This window comes from Podarcis muralis, chromosome 5, assembly GCF_964188315.1.
Source record: "Podarcis muralis chromosome 5, rPodMur119.hap1.1, whole genome shotgun sequence".
NCBI classification, from domain to species: Eukaryota; Metazoa; Chordata; class Lepidosauria; order Squamata; family Lacertidae; genus Podarcis; species Podarcis muralis.
In genome coordinates this window covers 39413387-39432723 of record NC_135659.1, presented here as the reverse complement: position 1 = coordinate 39432723, position 19337 = coordinate 39413387, and the positions used below count along the sequence as shown (strand labels likewise).

At 41.1% G+C, this 19337-nt stretch overlaps 1 protein-coding gene and 1 pseudogene across 2 annotated transcripts in view; one reads left to right on the top strand and one right to left on the bottom strand.

Annotated features, from left to right (window-relative positions):
* Positions 1 to 754, bottom strand: part of WLS (Wnt ligand secretion mediator) — a 63333-nt gene extending 62579 nt beyond the window's left edge. The window contains exon 1 of the mRNA XM_028733126.2: positions 733 to 754. Within this exon, the coding sequence (XP_028588959.1) occupies positions 733 to 736 (4 nt within the window). The 5' untranslated portion in view covers positions 737 to 754. The remainder of the gene's footprint in view (positions 1 to 732) is intronic.
* LOC114598867 (methylcrotonoyl-CoA carboxylase beta chain, mitochondrial-like) lies at positions 713 to 19155 on the top strand (annotated as a pseudogene). The gene is made up of 13 exons (XR_013392897.1): positions 713 to 881; positions 2689 to 3018; positions 4202 to 4398; positions 6615 to 6793; positions 7195 to 7275; positions 8028 to 8206; positions 9338 to 9530; positions 11166 to 11257; positions 14445 to 14601; positions 15762 to 15884; positions 16531 to 16679; positions 16967 to 17048; positions 18159 to 19155. The product of XR_013392897.1 is annotated as a methylcrotonoyl-CoA carboxylase beta chain, mitochondrial-like (transcript).
* The last annotated feature ends 182 nt before the right edge of the window (positions 19156 to 19337 follow it).

The window sequence follows — 19337 nt, the reverse complement described above, 5'->3', positions numbered from 1 at the left end:
CCTCGGGTTAAGTAATTCGTTCCGGAGGTCCGTTCTTAAGCTGAAACTGTTCTTAACCTGAAGCTCCACTTTAGCTAATGGGGCCTCCTGCTGCCGCCGCACAATTTCTGTTCTCATCCTGAAGCAAAGTTCTTAACCTGAGGTACTATTTCTGGGTTAGCGGAGTCTGTAACCTGAAGCATATGTAACCTGAAGCGTTTGTAACCTGAGGTATCACTGTACTTGCACTTTGACGTGCTTTCAAACTGCTAGGTTGGCAGGAGCTGGGACCGAGCAACAGGAGCTCACCAAGTCGCAGGGATTTGAACCGCTGACCTTTTGATCCACAAGCCCTAGGCTCTGTGGCTTAATCCACAGAGCCACCTCATTTAAACCATGGAACTCGCTCCCACAGGAGGCGGTGATGGCCACCAATCTAAAGATGGCTTCAAAAGAGGCTGGCTGTGCTCTGCGTCTAAAATTTGAGGCAGCAATGCTTCTGAATGGCAGATGCTGGAAACCACAGTGGTTGGGCGTGGGGAAGAGGACGCTTGCGGGATTCCCTACAGGTGTCTAGTTGGCCACCGTGCGAACGGGACGCTGGACTGCATGGCTTTCCTTCTGCCCTCCCCGCTCGCTGTACTCGAGGAACAGGCGTGAGGAAGCGCCCGCGAGAGACTCGCTCAGCACGTGCTGTTAACTGGGCAGGGGGAAGCGCGTGAAGAAAGCGGGCATGCGCACTCCCACACTTACCCATGGGACAGGCGTTGGCTTCCGCCCTTACGAGAGAGAAAGAGAGAGAGACGCGGAGGGGGCGGAGCCCGTCCTGGACGCGGAGGACGCTTTACGTACTGAAGCGGGGCCGGGGACTTCTGGGAAAAGCCAAGAGTTGAAAGAAAACGGTAACTTCGAACTTTCCTTCGGTGCGTCCCGAAGCGGGGGGCGGGGCGGGTAGAAAATGGCCGTTAGACAACGGTCGTCGGGTGACGCAGCTGGCGGTGGGCGAACCCAGTCCGGTTGTCGGGTTAACGCCAGAGACGGAGGGGACGGATAAAAAAGGGAAACGAGGCCTTGGTTTCGCCTACAGCGAACTTGCCTGTGCAGCTGTTTCCCTCGAAACTCCGGGGCCGCCCTTGGGGCCAGAGCTCTGAGGGGTTTCGCGGGGCCTTCGGGAAAGAAAGAGCTTTCCGTTGGGGCCATAACAACCACGCTCACTTCTGGGCTCGCTCGGCAACCGAGACCCGCCAGTTAAAACAAAAAAACCAAAAACGAGCAAACATGAGGCGGACAGCAATAGTCGAGGCACTAAAACAAATTCGTCCATCCTCTCCATTAGGTGAAATGAAATGTAGTCAGTGCAATAAAAGCGAGCGACAGTCAGATCAGTTTTGGCCAAGGGCTTGTTGAACGCGCGCTGAGACAAGAAAGCATTCAAGCTGATTGTAATGCAGCTAGAACAAATAAGTTTTCATGAGTTGCATATATTCCTAATTCTGCATTAGTGCAGAACAACCATTTTAGAAGCAAAGAAATGAAGCAGACACGGAAGGAATAGCAGCCTTGCCTATCCTGTTCTTCAGGGGTAGTACAACTCCCATCAGCCTAAGCCAGCGTTTAGCCAATGATCAGGGAATATGGGAGTTGTAGCCCCAAACATCTGGAGTGCTCTCTGTTGCAGAAGGCTGCTGGTGCACCCTAAATGGACTCCCAGGGTTTGTCTTGCTGCAAAATAATTCCGTATTTTTTTATAGTTGGCTGAGGTTTAATTTCAGCCCATCACTTTACAAAATAAAGTTGACCTGTTAATGGCTTAATTTAGCTGACAGGCTACAAACCTATGCCCACTTAACCTGAGAGTAAAGGTGCAAGTACTAACTCCCAAATTTCTCCTAAATTCTGCATGGTGGCTTCCTCCTAGTTATTGTGTTGTTGCACTGTTATAACTGAAATGGCATTCCTTTTTTGTGTGACCCTGGTCCCTTCCTTGGCATAGGGAATATTTTGCTAATGCCTGGGTTTTGGCAGTCAGAAGATTCAAATACCAGCCTCAGGGAAGCACTGGAGTCTCCTAACCACTGAGCTTTGGAATTAGCTATTTTGGATGGGGTGCTGTGAGATTTCCTGGCACAGTGCTCATGTATTATGTGTGGAATGGGTTCAATCACATAATCATGGTATTAATGCTGTTACCACAGCATGATTGATCTCTTTTTGCACTGAAAAGTGTATCATTGGGAATATGTAATTGGTGGTTGGCAAGAGCTTTTTTCTAGTGCTTTTACTGTGCTATTGATTTTGCTGCTGGTAGAGTATAGCATCCCAACTAGCGGCAGTGGTGTCCAAACTTTTTTCAAAGGGGGGCAGATTTGATGAAGTGAAGGGCCGTGGGGGCCGACCAAAGTTAGGCCCCCGAAACGGACTTTGGACATGCCTGGTGTAAGGTATAAAGGTGGACCCTAGAATTGTCCTTCCTTTCAGTTAAATTCTTTAACTGTTGAAGTGAAATGAAATTAACTAGCAGAGATTTTGCTTCAAGAAAAGTTTTTGTGCACTTTCTTCCATACAGCATTGAAAATGATAACTGAAATGTTCTAGTCGTATGCCACATTATTTTATCTTGGGAGGGCTATTGGTTTATTTTTGTATGAATTCAGGGATGATATGGGATATGCATTTAAAAAATAAGTAATATGTTATTTATGATTCTAGGATCATGTGGATCGCTCTCACCATGCTCTCCAGGTATTCACGACACCCCTCGTCTACTTCCTGCTCTTCATTATTCCAAACTTCCAAGAGCATATGTCAGGAAGTTGGCATAGGCAGACAGCAAATATGGAGCCTTCGGAGATACAAGGATGGAAAAAAATGCACCAGCGTGGTTCCACATAACATGCTACATTCCTCCTCTATGAGCTTCAAAATAAACAATAAACATAACCATCAAAAAAACTTTCCAGTATTAGATGGAAGCATCCCTTCCCTGTATAGACACATAGTCGAAGGCAATGCAAGAAACAGTGAGATCTGCATTCAGAGGTAACTGATTTTTTTAAAAAATATTTCTACAGCATTAGTCCCTTGATTCAACAGTTTTGAGTGTGGGAAGCATTTTTAGGTTCTTGTAAACTAGCCTTACCTTAGGCCAGGATCCAAAATAATTCTCCTGGCTTCAGTTTTTTCCTTAATCGGTTTGCTGAATTCAATTATCTATAAACTTGAAAACTGTTACAAGTTATTTCTCCTGCCTCCTGAAAGGTTTAGAATGATTTCTCAACTTATATATGTACCTGCATATGTCTTGTGAAGATTTTTGTTTTCACAAGTTGGGTAGATGCTTTAGCACTTTTGGAGTAATGTTAGCTCATTTAAAAAGGCATCTAGCAAGTTGATACCATAAATGTTATCTGTGTTATATGCTTTACAAATTTTTGAAAATGTCATAAAACCTGTCCCTCATTTCATTTTGAATGCAAAGATATATATGAGTCATATCTTCCTAAGAGTTTTCAATTAATCATGATTCACAGATAAAGAGAGGAAAGTGACTCACTACTTGTACGTATTGGTCCTGAAGGAAAAAATGTCAGCAGCCCAAAGGGCTTTATTCAAAACTAGTAGTGCAAGCTGAAAGAAAACTCATGAAAATGAGTATTTTGCATTAGTTATTTTAGTTTAACTGTTTACATTTTATCTCTCAAGAAAGCCAGAATACAAATATCAAATAATACAGTTAATTTTTGAATGATAGGCTGTCCTAGCTTTGTGGTTGGTCATAGGACCGTTTGGGAATTCACAGTAAAATCAGCCAAGCACTTTTACTTTTGAGTATGAGACTGGTTCCAGGCAAGGACAAAATTCTATTTGCTCTTTTCATTTCTTAAGAAATATAGTTCTGAAGAAGCTGTTTTAAGTCTGTACTTAAATCTTTAGTCACAGTTCCATGAAGCAAATGTTTTCATGTTTTTTCAGGATCAAGGTTATGTCTATGTCATACAAGGTTTCCCCTAATTTGACATGTGAACACATGTATGTGTCCAGTTTAAATTCATATTTTTTTCTTTGTTGCTGAATTTTGAATAATACAGTCACACTATTTCCCCACAAGTATGATGGCAGTGTTGTTAATATGTGTGTTGGATTAACTTGTTCTTAAGGTACTTTTGTCTTTGGCAACTTAAGTTGGTTTTCAGTTCCATTGAGCTTTTCATTTTGATATCAGGTATTCAGAGTTGCTTGTGAAGGTCAGTAAAGGAGGAGGAAAAGATGCAATACTGCGCCACACTCAGAAGAACAAAAAGTTGCTTGTTCGTGAACGCTTAAAGATGCTTCTTGATGACGAAAGTTTCCTTGAGCTCTCCCCTTTTGCAGGCCTTGATATGCCTTATGGTGATGTTCCTGCAGCAGGATGTCTCACTGGTAGGTTTTGCGTAAGGGATTTTTTAAAAGGTAAATTGCAGTATAATAAATCTGCATGCAGTTAATCAGTTCATGCCAATTGATAGTGTGTGCTATGCCTGTTGGAAGATGCAGTAGTGAAGACAGAATGAGAGGGAGACATTAGAGTGCCTTTAAGCTACCTTTCCGACAACTGGAAGCAAATGTTTGGGATCAGGTTTGGTTTGGCACATCAAATAAGGCTTTCCTATGTGGGTATTAATGTACAGTAGACTTGTAAATCTGTTTATGGTATCCACCTTACAAGGCAAGAGTCACACGCGTAGTTTTTCTTTCATGCTTAAATGTAATGCTTTTTTTCTGCATATAGTAACGAAAGATTTTTGAGGGGCACGTTATATCTGTTAACTAAATTAAAGTAGAAACTTAGGTGCTCTGTAATAGACAAAATGGCATCCTCATATCTGCAGTTAGCCTCTTGCCAGCTCTTTTGCCTACCTGCCCCTTGATCCAGTGCAGCAGTGACACATGATGTCAGCAGTGGAAACCAGTCCTCACTAAGCTACACAGTTGAGAGATTGATGAAGGGCTTATGAGAAAACAATACTTAGAATTTAAGTAGTGGCCCTGAAGTTGATAGGAAAGCTGTTCATTTGTGTTTTCCCATAGTGGTTACGTGTGTAGTACATATTATGGTGTCATCTATCTGTGATGCATAAAATTAACCTCAATTCTTCTGCAGCATGGACACAAGGTTTAATGAGTTAAATTGATAAATTAATCAACTAAAGCCTCAGTCAATTAATTGGTCAGGCTGTGATTTAGAAAACACTTGTTCTGAGGATGTTTTGGATTCTTGTCTGTGGAGCAGGAATGAAAGAAGTATTAAAGCTGGCCTTTAAATCTAATATCTCAAGCTGAAATATTGATAATACTGTATGTACATTTGATAGATTGTCATCTGACTTTAACTGATCAATGCAATCCATACCCAACCTTATACCAGATGTGGGGTTGGATTGAGCAGAGACACCCTTCAGCTCAGTTAACTGGTTGCCAGACATTCAAGTAGATAGGAGGCTTGCTGGTAGTATTCACACTTTCAGAGCCCAACAGAAGACTTCAAAATACAGGAGTTGGGATCCAGACCTTGAGCTGGCCCAGGGATCAGGCCCAGTTGTCCTGCCTCCTCTGCTTCCATTGCAGCCACCATGAGCAGCAGGGCTGGGAATGTAGTGATCGCTCCTCTTTTAGCAGTGGGGAGGAATTAGGATTGCAGCCTTTATTTAATTGGTTGAAAGAATTAATTTGTTCAGGACAGAAATAATTCTGTGACAACAAACAAAGCAATGAGGAGATTCTACACTGGGCTTATAGGACAGGGGTCAGCAAACTTTTTCAGGAGGGGGCTGGTCCACTGTCCCTCAGACCTTGTCGGGGGCCGGACCCACCGCCTCCTGAAAGCACCCCCCTCCCGAAAGGCCCTCCTGCCTATGCCACTCACACCACAGTCGCCAACGCTGCCTTGTCTTCGGTAGCATCGGCGTCCTCTGTCTTGGCGGGGCACGGAGCCCAAGCCGCTGGCCTGGGCGGCGGAGGCAGCCTCCACGCCACTGCCGCTTCCTTCCTGCTCGGCCACTTCCTCCTGCTCGGCCGCCTCAGTGGGAAGGAAGGGGCGGTGCCCAGAGGCGGCTGCAGCTTCTGATTGGCTGAAGGAGCTTCCTGCAGCCAATCAGAAGCCATGCCGCATCGCAGAAGTCAGTCTCCGTGCGGCGAGGCCTCTGCGCTGCGCCTGTTTAGCGCGGGGACTGACCGAGCGGGTGGCAGGGTTTGCAAGGTTCACGGGCCGGATTAAGGAGCCCAGTGCGCCGTATCCGGCCTGCGGGCCTTAGTTTGACGACCTCTGTTATATGATCTTTTGATAAACAAGTAATTTTATCTGCATGTATTGAAAAATGTCACCATAGGATACCTTATCAGCTGAGTCACTGCTTAGTTCCACAACTGTTCTCATTCACTACACATGTTCAAAGCCTAGCAGCATTGTAAGTAAAAGAGGATAGCTGAAAGTTGAGCTGCATTCTTTCTGAGTTCCTTAGCATTTTAATATGCTACAAAAGACCTCTCTAGCATATTTATGTACTTAGTTGCCTTACTTTATGATCCAGTTACAAAATATCCCAAAGTGGATAATTCATACTGTTTGTAAAATGTAATGACAATAGTCATTGTTGCAGGTATTGGAAAAATCTGTGGAGTCTGGTGTGTCTTCATGGCAAATGATGCAACTGTGAAAGGTGGGACCATTTATCCTATTTCAGTGAAGAAACAACTGAGAGCTCAAGAAATAGCAATTAAAAATAGACTTCCATCAGTTTACCTTGTGGACAGTGGGGGAGCATTCTTGCCACTTCAGGTAAAATACATGTTCTATGAAACCGGTTGATTTAATTTGCTTAAAATTATTCCCTTTGACTTGTTTTATCATTAGCTTTCAAGTCTGTGTCCTAAAAATATTGTATACTCGAAAAATAGCCAAGGTAACAAAGTCAAAGCCAGTTTGTTATTGAACTGTCAATGAATTAACCATGTCAAAGAAAGATGAGTTACTGGTATGTATAAAATTACCGCACAGAATATACTTAGGGTTTTTTTGGGGGGAACTCCAAAAAAGAAAATACAGATTTTCAGAAAAATAATGATTATTTCAATATGCTAAAAACAACATTGGAAAAAGAAAGAGGCAGAACAACCGCATAGAACATAGGCTTTGTAACTTTTGTATTTTTACTGTATTTCCTGCATCTGTATTAATAGGCAGAGTTGTTTCCTGACCAATTCCATGGAGGCCGAGTTTTCTACAATGAGGCTGTGATGTCTGCATTGAAAATCCCTCAGGTATAATATTGGGAATGCATTTCCCAGTAGTATATAGTTAATAAGTAAAAGAATGCATTGCTGAGCAAAGCAGTTCATAGTGTTTTGGAAGAGTCATCCAGCAGTTTAAATTTTGCATTTGTTGCACAAGGAATAGGTCCACTATGATCAGAAACCATTATGGTAGATAATCATTGGCCATTACATTCATATCTTAAATATCTGACCATAGTTAGTCATTAACATCTTGCATTAAACACCTGTCAGTACTTTCATCTCATTCGCTTCAACATTCCTTCTAAATTCTCTTCACATCATGAACACACTGGGTCCCTGAATAATCTGAGCTGGTTACCCTTACTTTTGCAACATGTCACACAGGCATGATACTACTACCTCTTCTCAGTGGTGATAACACTGGAGCATGTTCTGCCCACCTCAAAAAATGTAGGTGTGGAGAGAACTTGCTGTAAAAAACCCCAACCCTGACAAGCTGTCACAAATCATAATACAGATTTTGTATCTGAGGTATGGCTTGCACATTCTTTCCTTGCTTAAGTAAGGATTATATATTATTGCTGTACAATATAAAATTAAGTCTGAGATATTTGATACTGCTCTCTGAAATAAAACTCCTGACTCCTTTTTCCTGTGGAATTTCTCAATATAATCATATGCTTGATAACTTTTCCTGGAAATTTACAACATAAAATTAAATATTTCCTCATCTTTGTTCTTTTTTTCTTACCCAGCTATCTTGGTGTGTCCTCTAGGTGGCAGTTGTGTGTGGTTCTTGTACTGCAGGAGGTGCTTATGTTCCTACCATGGCAGAGGAAACAGCCATTGTAGATAAAATTGGCACAATGTTTCTCGCTGGGCCCCCTTTAGTTAAAGCTGCCACAGGAGAAGATATTCATCCCGAGGCACTGGGAGGAGCCAACCTGCATGCTAAGTAGGTATAATATTTGTTCCTGAGCTCTTAATATTGATTGAATGATACCTTTAGTCCTAGTTTTTCTAGGTATAATGATCTCATTTTAAAAAAATGCCTGCAAATGTCAGAAGCATCCAGAAACAAAAAAGTGCTGCATTATTTGCACTTAGTTGGCCCATATCTATTTCTGGGTCGAAAATCACCCCTCAACATACATTTGTTTGTTTATATCCTGTTCTTTCAGTACCTTGCACAAGTACTGCACATTTTACATTAAAATGAGGGAGGAACAAAACCAAATAAGAAACCGTACAACCCACTTCTAGAAAAAGGAAGTGCTGGATCTCACCAAGAACACCTCCTTTGTTCTCTTAGAATGGCAGTGGGGCCCACCTGAGAGGCATGGGACTGAGTTTCTGTGAGTTCTGGCTGGAAAAAAGCCCTGGTACCACTGATTGTTATTTTCACAGCAAAAATCAGAACACAAAAACCAGACAGCATCACTGCACTATAGGCCTGATTGGAAAGGTGTGCTTTCGCACCACACTATAATCTCAAGAAGAAAGCCAACCTTATCTCAGAGCGGAGTGGTGGTCCACAGATGGAGTGCTGCAACCAAGAAGACCTTCCTTTGCATCACTGCCCCATGCCCTATGCTTGGTAGAGGGATTGTGAGAAGCTGCTAAGATCCTCAGCACATCTGAAGCCATAGGCCAGCAAATAATGGGAGATGTGCTCCTTCAAGTACTTGGGACCCAGTGAAATTTGAATTGGGAACAAGTGCAGTTTGTGCAGAACAAGTGTTATGTGGCACCATTCACAGCCCTGGCACCTGCATTCTGCAGTAGCAATAGTTTCTGTCTAGAGCACGTTGTGCTACTCTAAACGTGAGAATTCATGAAGAAAACTAATAGCACTCCTCCTTCAGTACAGTTAATGCAAATTGATATTACAGTCTCACCAGCTTTAATATATTTTTTGTAAGAAATTATCTTGTCTGAGGCAAATGTTTATTATTTCCAATCACTTGAAAGACAGAAGATAAATATAAGGAATCATTTATTTTACTGTTAGTAGTAATGTTTTCTGATCATGTTTGTTGCCTTGAATTTTATCTGTTGCCAAATATTTGTAAATTATTTTTCTCAGGGTCAGTGGCTGTGTTGACCATTTTGCATCTTCAGAAAAAGAAGCATACGAATGTGTTAGAAATATTATTTCAACACTCAATTATGAAATTCCTACAGAAGAAACTGTACAGTATGACAGTCCCTTATACAGTGCTGATGAACTTCTGGGGCTTGCACCACAAGATTATAGCTACACTCTACATATAAAATTGGTAAGGAAAATGTTTGTTGCAATCTGAAGTTAGGCTACTTGATATAAATCCCATTGACGTTAGTAGGCTTAAAAAATAAACAGTGTGACAGTATAGTTAACAGTGGTTGAACTACAAATCCTGTGGCTCAGTTTTCTTGGATCATTTATGTAAATTGGTGAAAACAAAAAAATCCTGTAAGCACTTTAAGGACTAACAAATTTATTATCGGATAAGCTTTTGAGAGAATCCACTTCATTGCATGAAGTGCGATCCTCAGTTGGCAGTACTGTTAATTATGCTTCATGCATCTGATGAAGTGGATCTTAGTTCATGAAAGCTTACATTATAATACCTTTGTTAGTCTTTAAGGTGCTTGCAAGACTTTTTGTTGTTTACAGCCAACAAACACAGCTACTTCTCTGAAAGTTGTCCATTGCTGCTTGCTTTTAGAAGTACTTCCAGAGATGATACTGTGTTGAGGTGCTGAGTTGAAAAGGTAGATCAAGGGTTAATTTGAGTATTTCAAATGGTCTACTCCTTTATGTGTCCATAGTCGAGGCCATGGTTTGTAGTTGGTTGTTATTTCTCATAAACCTCAGGAAGAGATGTGAGAAGTATTCACCATATTCTTCATGAATCAAAAAGCCTTATTAGTCTGAGTATTTACTTCTACTTAGTTTTTATTAGCAGTAAGGCTGTCCTACTCTTTCCCTCCTCCAGCTTAATGGAGATGCCTGATCACAGGGTGTACTTCATTCCAGATCTAGGGTGCTACTGCCAAGAATACCTTACTCTGGATGCCAGTTAACAGGATCTCTCTTGATGTAAGAACAAGTAATAGGACCTGCCCAGCAGATCTCAGGTCATGGACAAGATAGTATTGAGAAAGGTGTTTTTTCAGGTATTCATGCCCCAAGCTATTTACGACTTTATATGCCATATTGACGATGGCATACAAAGCCATAAACAGCTCGGGGCATAAACTGGGCTCAGTGACAAATAGACAGGCAACGCAACTGCATTGTAAGCAGTATTGTATGCTCCTGAGTTATCATATTTGTCAGTTTCCGTGCTGCAACATTTTGCTGTAGTCTCTGGACCATCTTCCAAGGGTAGCCCTACTACTGTAATGGTAGTCAACCTGGGAAATTACTACAGCCTGGATTACTGTGATCAGGCTAGCTCCATTAGGCTGTAGCTGTTGAACCCACTGGAATAATAGAATCGTAGAGTTGGAAGGGACCATGAGGGTCATCTAGTCTAACCCCCTGCAATGCAGTGATCTTTTGCTCAACGTGGTGCTCAAACCTATGACCCTGAGATTAAGAGTCTTACACTCTACCAATACCTACTTAAATCATAAAATGTTAGTTTTGGATGTACGGTCGGTATCTAAACAAGTAAAACAATTTTGAATGTTAAAGTTTAAAATTTTGTGATCTAACATAGAGTAGTACCTGACTCAATCATGCTTGAAGTAGACTCATTAAAATCATTGGATTTAATTTCAGTGTGTCTACTCGTAGTATGACTTAGGCAGACATCATCCATTATCTTTGAATATTGAGCCATAATTGGAGACAGAAGACATGATTTTCCCCCCAGCAAGCTACCTACTATTGATTTTTCATTTCTCTTGACAATATTTTATAGATCCTGAGTCGGATGATAGATGGCAGCAGGTTCCAGGAATTCAAAGCTAATTATGGAACTACCTTAGTAGCAGGATTTGCCTACATAGAAGGGTAAGGGAGAAGTTTAAACCAGTGGGCCACATTATTGCAACACTTTTTAATGATTAGTTGTTCAAGCAAATGGTAATTTGATCCCTGTTAAAGTCACTTGAAATTGCAGAATTGAGTTTAGATTTGTTACAGGGATAGAAATGTAGCCATACTATATTATGGCTCCCAGGTTGTTTGGATCACTTATGCAATTGTTTTTACATTGTTACTCTTTTTTGAAAGCCAAGGTGTATAACTGGATTTAAATTTTGTTGGCTTCATTGTATTCCAAGTGCTTAGTGCTTACATTTTGGGGTTTTAAATTAATATAGTTTGTACTTAGCCACCTGACTAGACAATCAGCATTGTTGATTAATAGTAAATTGCACCTTTTTAAAAAAATAAAAACATTGTATGTGTTTATAGAATTGTTTACAACTGCAGTACTATATCCACATCTGTGAATAAGCCCTATTGAATTTAGTGGGACTTACTTACATGCATATGATTCTACCGTTAGTAATTCTTCTTTTTAAGATTTATCTTTGCTAAATATTTTCATATTTCAACTTAAAAAGCTTGCAGACGAAATTTCATTTTGGAATCTCAGTGCTCAGAAGAATTATCAGTATCACACTACTAACAAACCACCAGCAATTAAGTTCAGCCAAAGACCTGATTACATTAAGCAAATTAGCAATTTATTTAATAAACATAGCAATGGCTAGCTTTGGGCCAAGACATATATTGACATCTGAAAGACCATGATCAGCTCTAAAAGATACTGATCAGACCTAATTTAATATAATCTAGTTGATGAGTTTTTTCTAGGATCTTTCCAGAATAGTTGTCTTGCACAAATAATTTACTATCGCATTCTTGCATGAGATCTAATCCTTCTCTCAGGTAGAACTTTGATGTGTGGGGAACTTGCATTCCCAACAAACATCAATTTGCTGTTGCTAGAGAAATGTGAGTTCTCAGCTATCATCACCACTCACTAACACCTTGTATACAGTCATAAAGGTAAAGGTAAAGGTACCCCTGCCCGTACGGGCCAGTCTTGACAGACTCTGGGGTTGTGCGCCCATCTCACTCAAGAGGCCGAGGGCCAGCGCTGTCCGGAGACACTTCCGGGTCACGTGGCCAGCGTGACAAAGCTGCATCTGGCGAGCCAGCGCAGCACACGGAAACGCCGTTTACCTTCCCGCCAGTAAGCGGTCCCTATTTATCTACTTGCACCCAGGGGTGCTTTCGAACTGCTAGGTTGGCAGGCGCTGGGACCGAGCAGCGGGAGCGCACCCCGCCGCGGGGATTCGAACCGCCGACCTTTCGATCGGCAAGCCCTAGGCACTGAGGCTTTTACCCACAGCGCCACCCGCGTCCCTATACAGTCATACCTTGGGTTGAATGTGCTTCGGGATAAGCGCGTTCGAGTTGTGCTCTGCGGCAACTTGGAAGTAACGGAACGTGTTACTTCTGGGTTTTGCCGCTTGCGCATGTGCAGACGCTCAAAATGACGTCACGCACATACGCAGAAGCGCTGAAACGTGACCTGTGCAGACGCGTGGACACGGGTTACGTTTGCTTCTAGATGCGAACGGGGCTCTGGAATGGATCCCGTTCGCATCTAGAGGTACCACTGTATGTGCATGTGTGTGCTGGGCACCTGCTAACTATTGAGTCCAGCAGCAAAAGCCTCCCCTCACCATTTGTCCGTTTTAAAAAATCAAAATTTTAAGGTGGTATGGTTTGTGTAACCAGTGGGAATAGTTACATAAAACATTTCAAACTATTTGATGAAGGGGAAGCACTGGCAAGTCTACCCAAGTCCCTCCATAACTTGGTTTAGCAATTTTGTAAGTCCTCCTTAAAATTAATTATAGGCAGTGTACTCTCTGGCATTGCAACATACACAATGTCTTCAAAACAAAATGTCAGTACGTTGAACAGGCTTTCCCCCAATGTGCAGCTCTCCGTGCAGCAGGCCATTGTTCCTATCCATGCTCCTTCTCTGTCCAATGAGAACTCAATGCCATCCTGTTAGCCTTCCTTGGGCAAGTGCTACACTGTATTTAATATTTTGAAGTAATGGCTTACTGTGCTGAAAATCCATTTCTGCACATAGCTGCTTAAGTCAAGTCTAGGATCCAGAAGCTAGTAAGTGCTTGTGATGCAGCCTGAAAGAGCCTGATGAACTGCCACCTTCTGGGTTGTCAGTTGAATGGTTAAGCAGGCCTTATTCTCTAGGGTTGATAATAAGACTGCTTTCACTGACTCTTAAGATCACTCAAAACTTTAAAAAGCTCAAATAAATATTTAAAGTCCGTTTTGTAAGTGAAAGAGAAGCCTCGTGTGGCCTAACCTTTTCCATTAATGTTAAGCTTGTCTCTAAGTAGCTCTAGAAAGTGAATTATTTTGCTAGGATTAATAAAGCATGCTGCAGACTCAAACTCATTGATTTCCTCTGAGATGAAAATATGATAGTTGAGATGGTTTGTCTTTTCATCATAATGGAAAATTACGCCACAGAGAATATGAACTGTATTTTGCTTCCTGCTGTAAGCAGACTTGAGAACATTAACAAATAAGTTCCATATTAACTACTTATGCAGGATCATCTGTTTATGAAAATGTATGCTTTTGTCACTAAAAGTACAAATTTGCATGACTAATTTGAGCTTTTTCAGCTTTGAATGTCCATAACCAGTACATAATAAGCAACCCATTAGATTGTTGCTTCATACTTTGGCATTGGAACCATGTTTGTCCATACATTCTAAGCTAGCCTACAATCTTGTGTGGACTACAACTGCCATTCGCAGCCATCATGGCCAATAGTGAACATGCCTTCCCCTTGCATAAGGGGCTCCCTAGATCCCTCCTAATAATTTATGACAGATCTCTTGCACAAACATTCCCGCTTTTGAGAGTAAGGGAATTTAGACATGAATTTAGATAAGTAATTTTCCATGCTTGCACTTCACCCAAACCATATTCTTTTAAATGACTTGTAGCAGCAGATTGTTTATTGTAAACATTTCTAAGTATCTTGGGAGTTTTGAAGTAAAGTAATGCAAATAATTTGTTGCCTATTTAAGGTGATATTATAAAGTTATAGTACTAAACACATGGAGGATACTTACTGTGTTGATTTCAATGTTTCTACTACCCTTGTACTATAAAAAGTGTTTTATGTTTTTGTTAGACAGCTAGTTGGAATAGTGGCTAACAACGGTGAGCTGACCCATGAAGCTTCTCTGAAGGGTTCCCACTTCATACAGCTTTGTAGCCAACGAAACATTCCAATCCTTTTTCTCCTGAATACAGCTCCATGTGCAGCAGAGCCAACCAGTCTCACACAGGTAAAGCAGCTAGTACAGAGCACAGTCAAATGGCTCTGAATTAGGGTATCACGCTTTCAGTTTCAAATGGAAAAGTCCTTTCACTGGAAAAGTTTGCTCACTTCGGTTCTTCCCAGCAATAACAGATTCCTCTGCATCCAACAGGGAACGGGTTCTCTGAATGTAAAAAGTTTGAAAAATGACTGAGGGGAAATCTCTCCACTTGGTATTTCCCAGGTTTAAGGTAGCTTGTGGGACACGGGTGGTGCTGTGGTCTAAACCACCGAGCCGAGGGCTTGCTGATCAAAAGGTTAGCGGTTCGAATCCCCGCAATGGGGTGAGCTCCCGTTGCTTGGTCCCTGCTCCTGCCAACATAGCAGTTCGAAAGCACGTCAAAGTCCAAGTAGATAAATAGGTACCGCTCCGGCGGGAAGGTAAACGGCGTTTCCGTGCGCTGCTCTGGTTTCGCCAGAAGCAGCTTAGTCATGCTGGCCACATGACCCGAAAAACTGTCTGCGGACAACGTCGGCTCCCTCAGCCAGTAAAGCGAAATGAGCGCTGCAACCCCAGAGTCATTTGCGGCTGGACTTAACTGTCAGGGGTCCTTTACCTTTTTTTTAAGGTAGCTTGTCAGCCAAATTAGGAGCCCAACAAGTTAACATCTGGACACTGCATAAGAAGTGCTGTTGTATACCTAGAAACTGTAATTTCCTTATAATGCAAGCTTCTTTGTTGGAAATTTAGTAGTAATGATTACAATGAACTAAATTCTTGCTATGTGAAAAAAATCAGAACTAGTAGATTTCACCATATACAATGAAAAATAATGTTCCCTACAGAGCTCAGTATTTCCAAGTAGTATACTTTGTTTTTGTGCCTGGAAAATGATGGACTGGCAGTTTTTGAAACTCATGTTTCCTTTTAGTCTGCATGTGCATAGAGAGAGAGCTTTGGTCTCTGTTTTGAAGAGGAACAGACTAGAACAATGAATTTCTAGTGCTGAATCCTGCATTAATTACTATCATCTTTTTCCCCTTTTACTGTTGGTAGGCAAATTAGTCACTTAAATATTCGTATAAAAGATTTGCAAATGCTGTACATGTTGAGACCAGGAATAGAGGGAACATCTGCATGTAAAAAGTAAAATAAATAACTCTCACCATTTTTTCATTTTAATTCAGGCAGAGGATCACACTAATAGGCTGAAAGCACAAGCATCCATGATGGCTGCAGTTGCTTGTGCTGCTGTTCCCAAGATAACCCTTGTGATTGGTGGCTGCTATGGAAATGAAAGCTATGCTATGGTAGGTTGTTGAACGTAGGATCAGCTTCTCTTTCCTCACCCACATGCCCCATGTACACAGCTCCTGTCCTAGCTAGTTTCTTAGGGTAAAATTCAACATGGTGCTAAGTCTCTTGTTCCATCAGTGCATAGATTTCTCCTTGCACAATGGGGCAGATGTTCTCCCCCCTCCTGACCCTGCACCCCCCCCCCCCCAATACTTGGATTGTTACTTACCCAAGGAGTAGATTTGTGATGTCATCATGCGGTTACTGGGTTGGGACTGATCTGTTCTAGGTGTTCTCCCAACCCTCTGAAGGGAAGGTTGTGGTGGTAAGAAATGGAAAATGTCCCCTTGTGTAAGCATAAATCCTTGTGCTTACAAGACATGGTAGTTGAATACCACACTTGAAACTTGATATAACTAAGAATCTCTAGCATGTAGTGAGGAAAATACAGAATTATTGTTGACACAAGTAGACATGGCTCCAAAGGATCAGACTGTACTGAAACCAGAAATTGGTGTTTTAAATTAGATGGACACTATATTTCACAGTTCTTTAATGCCTTCTTAATATGTTTCCCTTGAGTCAATGCTTTGTTCAAGCTGGCTTAAATGGTGAGTTTTCATTTCTGAATTTCTCTGGTCTTGTGTTGTCTGTCTTTAGTGTGGAAGATCATTTGATCCAAACTTCCTGTTCCTCTGGCCTAATGCAAGAACAGGCCTTGTGGATTCAAGACACTGCCACACGCTCTCATTTATTTGGGATGCTGATCGACAAGGAGCAGAAGTAGACTTAAAACTATTAAAGGAAAAGTAGGTGCATTCAACAAAAACCTCAGTGTTATGATTGAATTAATGGTATTGATGTTTCTCTTTGGATTTCAGGGTGCTGCTTCTAATTTTTTAAATAGCTAAAAGAATTATAAATTTTTGGAGTTACTTGTTTTCTATACTAGCGATTATTTCACTTTTTGAAGCAGACCGTTGGCTCTTCAGTTTGGGGGTATTAAAAATGTGCTATATTGTCTTAGTATTCCCCAAAGTACAATATATCTTTACAAATGCAGTTGAAAATTGAATTTTTTCTTTTGTCTTTTAAGACTAGAGGAAGAAAGCAGTGCATTCTTCTCTTCTGCCAGACTCTGGGATGATGGTGTAATCCTACCACAGAGTTCAAGGAAGGTAAGTTTCTTTCTCTGTGTATAAGATGTTCAATATCTCTTCCTTCCCAAGCCTACCTGTTAAAAAATACTGGTTTCTGGTTTTTCCTGTTAAAATAGTATATGGAGGGGAGGGGAAGAAGGCACGTTTCCTTCCCCTGCCTTCCCCCTGGCTGTATGCTTGTTTGTTTATTTGTTTGTTAAAAATACCCCCCCCCCCCGTTAAAACCCCCTTTTTAAAAACAAAAACAAATTGAACATTAGTGTGACTTCTGAATTATTTTGGATCAGTTGTGGAGCAGGTTGGCCTGACGGAGGCCTTTTAGATTAGAGCCACAGGGCAGTTCAAGGGTAAGGGCGCTTTAGACAGCCCTAGTGATTAGTAAGGGAGTTGGTAGGGCATACATAATTGAAGGTAAAGGTAAAGGGACCCCTGGCCATTAGGTCCAGTCATGACCGACTCTGGGGTTGCGGTGCTCATCTCACTTTATTGGCCAAGGGAGCCGGCATACAGCTTCTGGGTCATGTGGCCAGCATGACTAAGCCACTTCTGGTGAACCAGAGCAGCGCACGGAAACGCCGTTTGCCTTCCCGCCGGAGCGGTACCTATTTATCTACTTGCACTTTGACGTACTTTCGAACTACTAGGTTGGCAGGAGCAGGACCGAGCAACGGGAGCTCACCCTGTTGCGGGGATTTGAACTGCCGACCTTCTGATTGGCAAGTCCTAGGCTCTGTGGTTTAACCCACAGCGCCACCCGCGTTCCTAGACATAATTGAAACAGAACAGTTATTGGTATCATACTTTAGGGATGTAATTCTCTCTGAAATAATGGGTAGATGATGTTTTTTTCTCTTAATTTACTGGAACAATAAATTGACACAACACATTCACTGCTTGTTTATCTGCTTCCTCCTATATTCCTTTGCTTGCCTTTCCTACAGTTTCTGCTTTACATATTTTTTCATGATAATTGCTTTTAGCATCTTCTCCTTTATCCTTAGAGTGACCTTCTGATACGTTTTATTCAGCTTCTACAGTAATTGTCAGTTGCATTTGTCTTGTGAAGCACTTTAGAATGTTCCAAATACATTAATTGTTGTTGTATTTGTTGTGTGTTTCTTTTGGCAGGTTATTGCACAATGCTTAAGAATTATGAAACAGCAGAAATACCAGATCATGTCCCCGCAACAGTCTCCTCTTCCTGTCATAAGAATGTAAGCAGGAAAGCCTGCTGGTAAAAAAATGAATTTGAACATCTGGCTCCCTGGATGTTAAATAGAAACAACTAGTATTTTGATATTGTCATCATGATTTCTTAGTATGAAAATGTTTCATTTCTATATATGTTTATATATCAGTCTTCAATCATGCTTCTATTACTGTCCACACCCAATGATAGGATACTTTAAATTGATGTCTTTTGTGCTGAATATAACCAAACAAGTATTATGGAAATCATTTATTAGCTGATATACCAAGGTTTAAGGTGTGTCAAGTTAATAATTTAAAACAAAACTTAAATAATACAGAAAACAGATTTAACAGCACCAGAAACACCAGAATATACTAACCAGCCAAGCCAAAAGCTACCATTTTACTGTTTTGTTTTTAATTATTTACTTGTTTTTATCCTGTATTCTGTCAGCCACCCTGAGATCTATGAGGAAGGCTGGTGTATAAACCTAATAAATTAAATAATTCTTTGCCACCACTTCCAAAAAAACAAAAAACAAAATGAAGGGGAGCCAACTGATGTAAACACCTTATTTTTATCTCTGGCAGTTTTTACCTCCCACAGAGTTGGCCCCTGAAATTATATTAGGTGGTTGAAGCTGCAGGACGGTGCACAGAGGTGTGTCTTCTAAGTTATGAGGCTCTGATTGTAAAGAGCTTTTCATGAACATTCACAATTTTAATGCAGTTTTTACCTCTGTCTTGAAGACTCTTCAGGTTGGTGCAATAAAGACTTTTGGATTAATTCTTTCTGGATGTAAGATCATGAATGTTTCATTTTTCCTCAGAAGTGGGGGAAAAGCTAAGAGATTTATTGTAATTATTTTTTTAACTTGTTCATAATTGTTAAAAAGTATTAGAATTCAAGACTATATTAAAGAATGCATTCTCACTTTGTTTCTGAAAATATATTTGCTCAGTGACTAACAGTTACAAAATCTGTCCATAATTAAGTTTTTTGTGTGTGTGAAATTGACTTGAGTCTCTTTACCCCCACCCACCTACACAATCATCCATTTGCTTTAAAAGTTTGTGTGTCAGGCTACCGACTCATGAAAGACTATTTTGCAATTG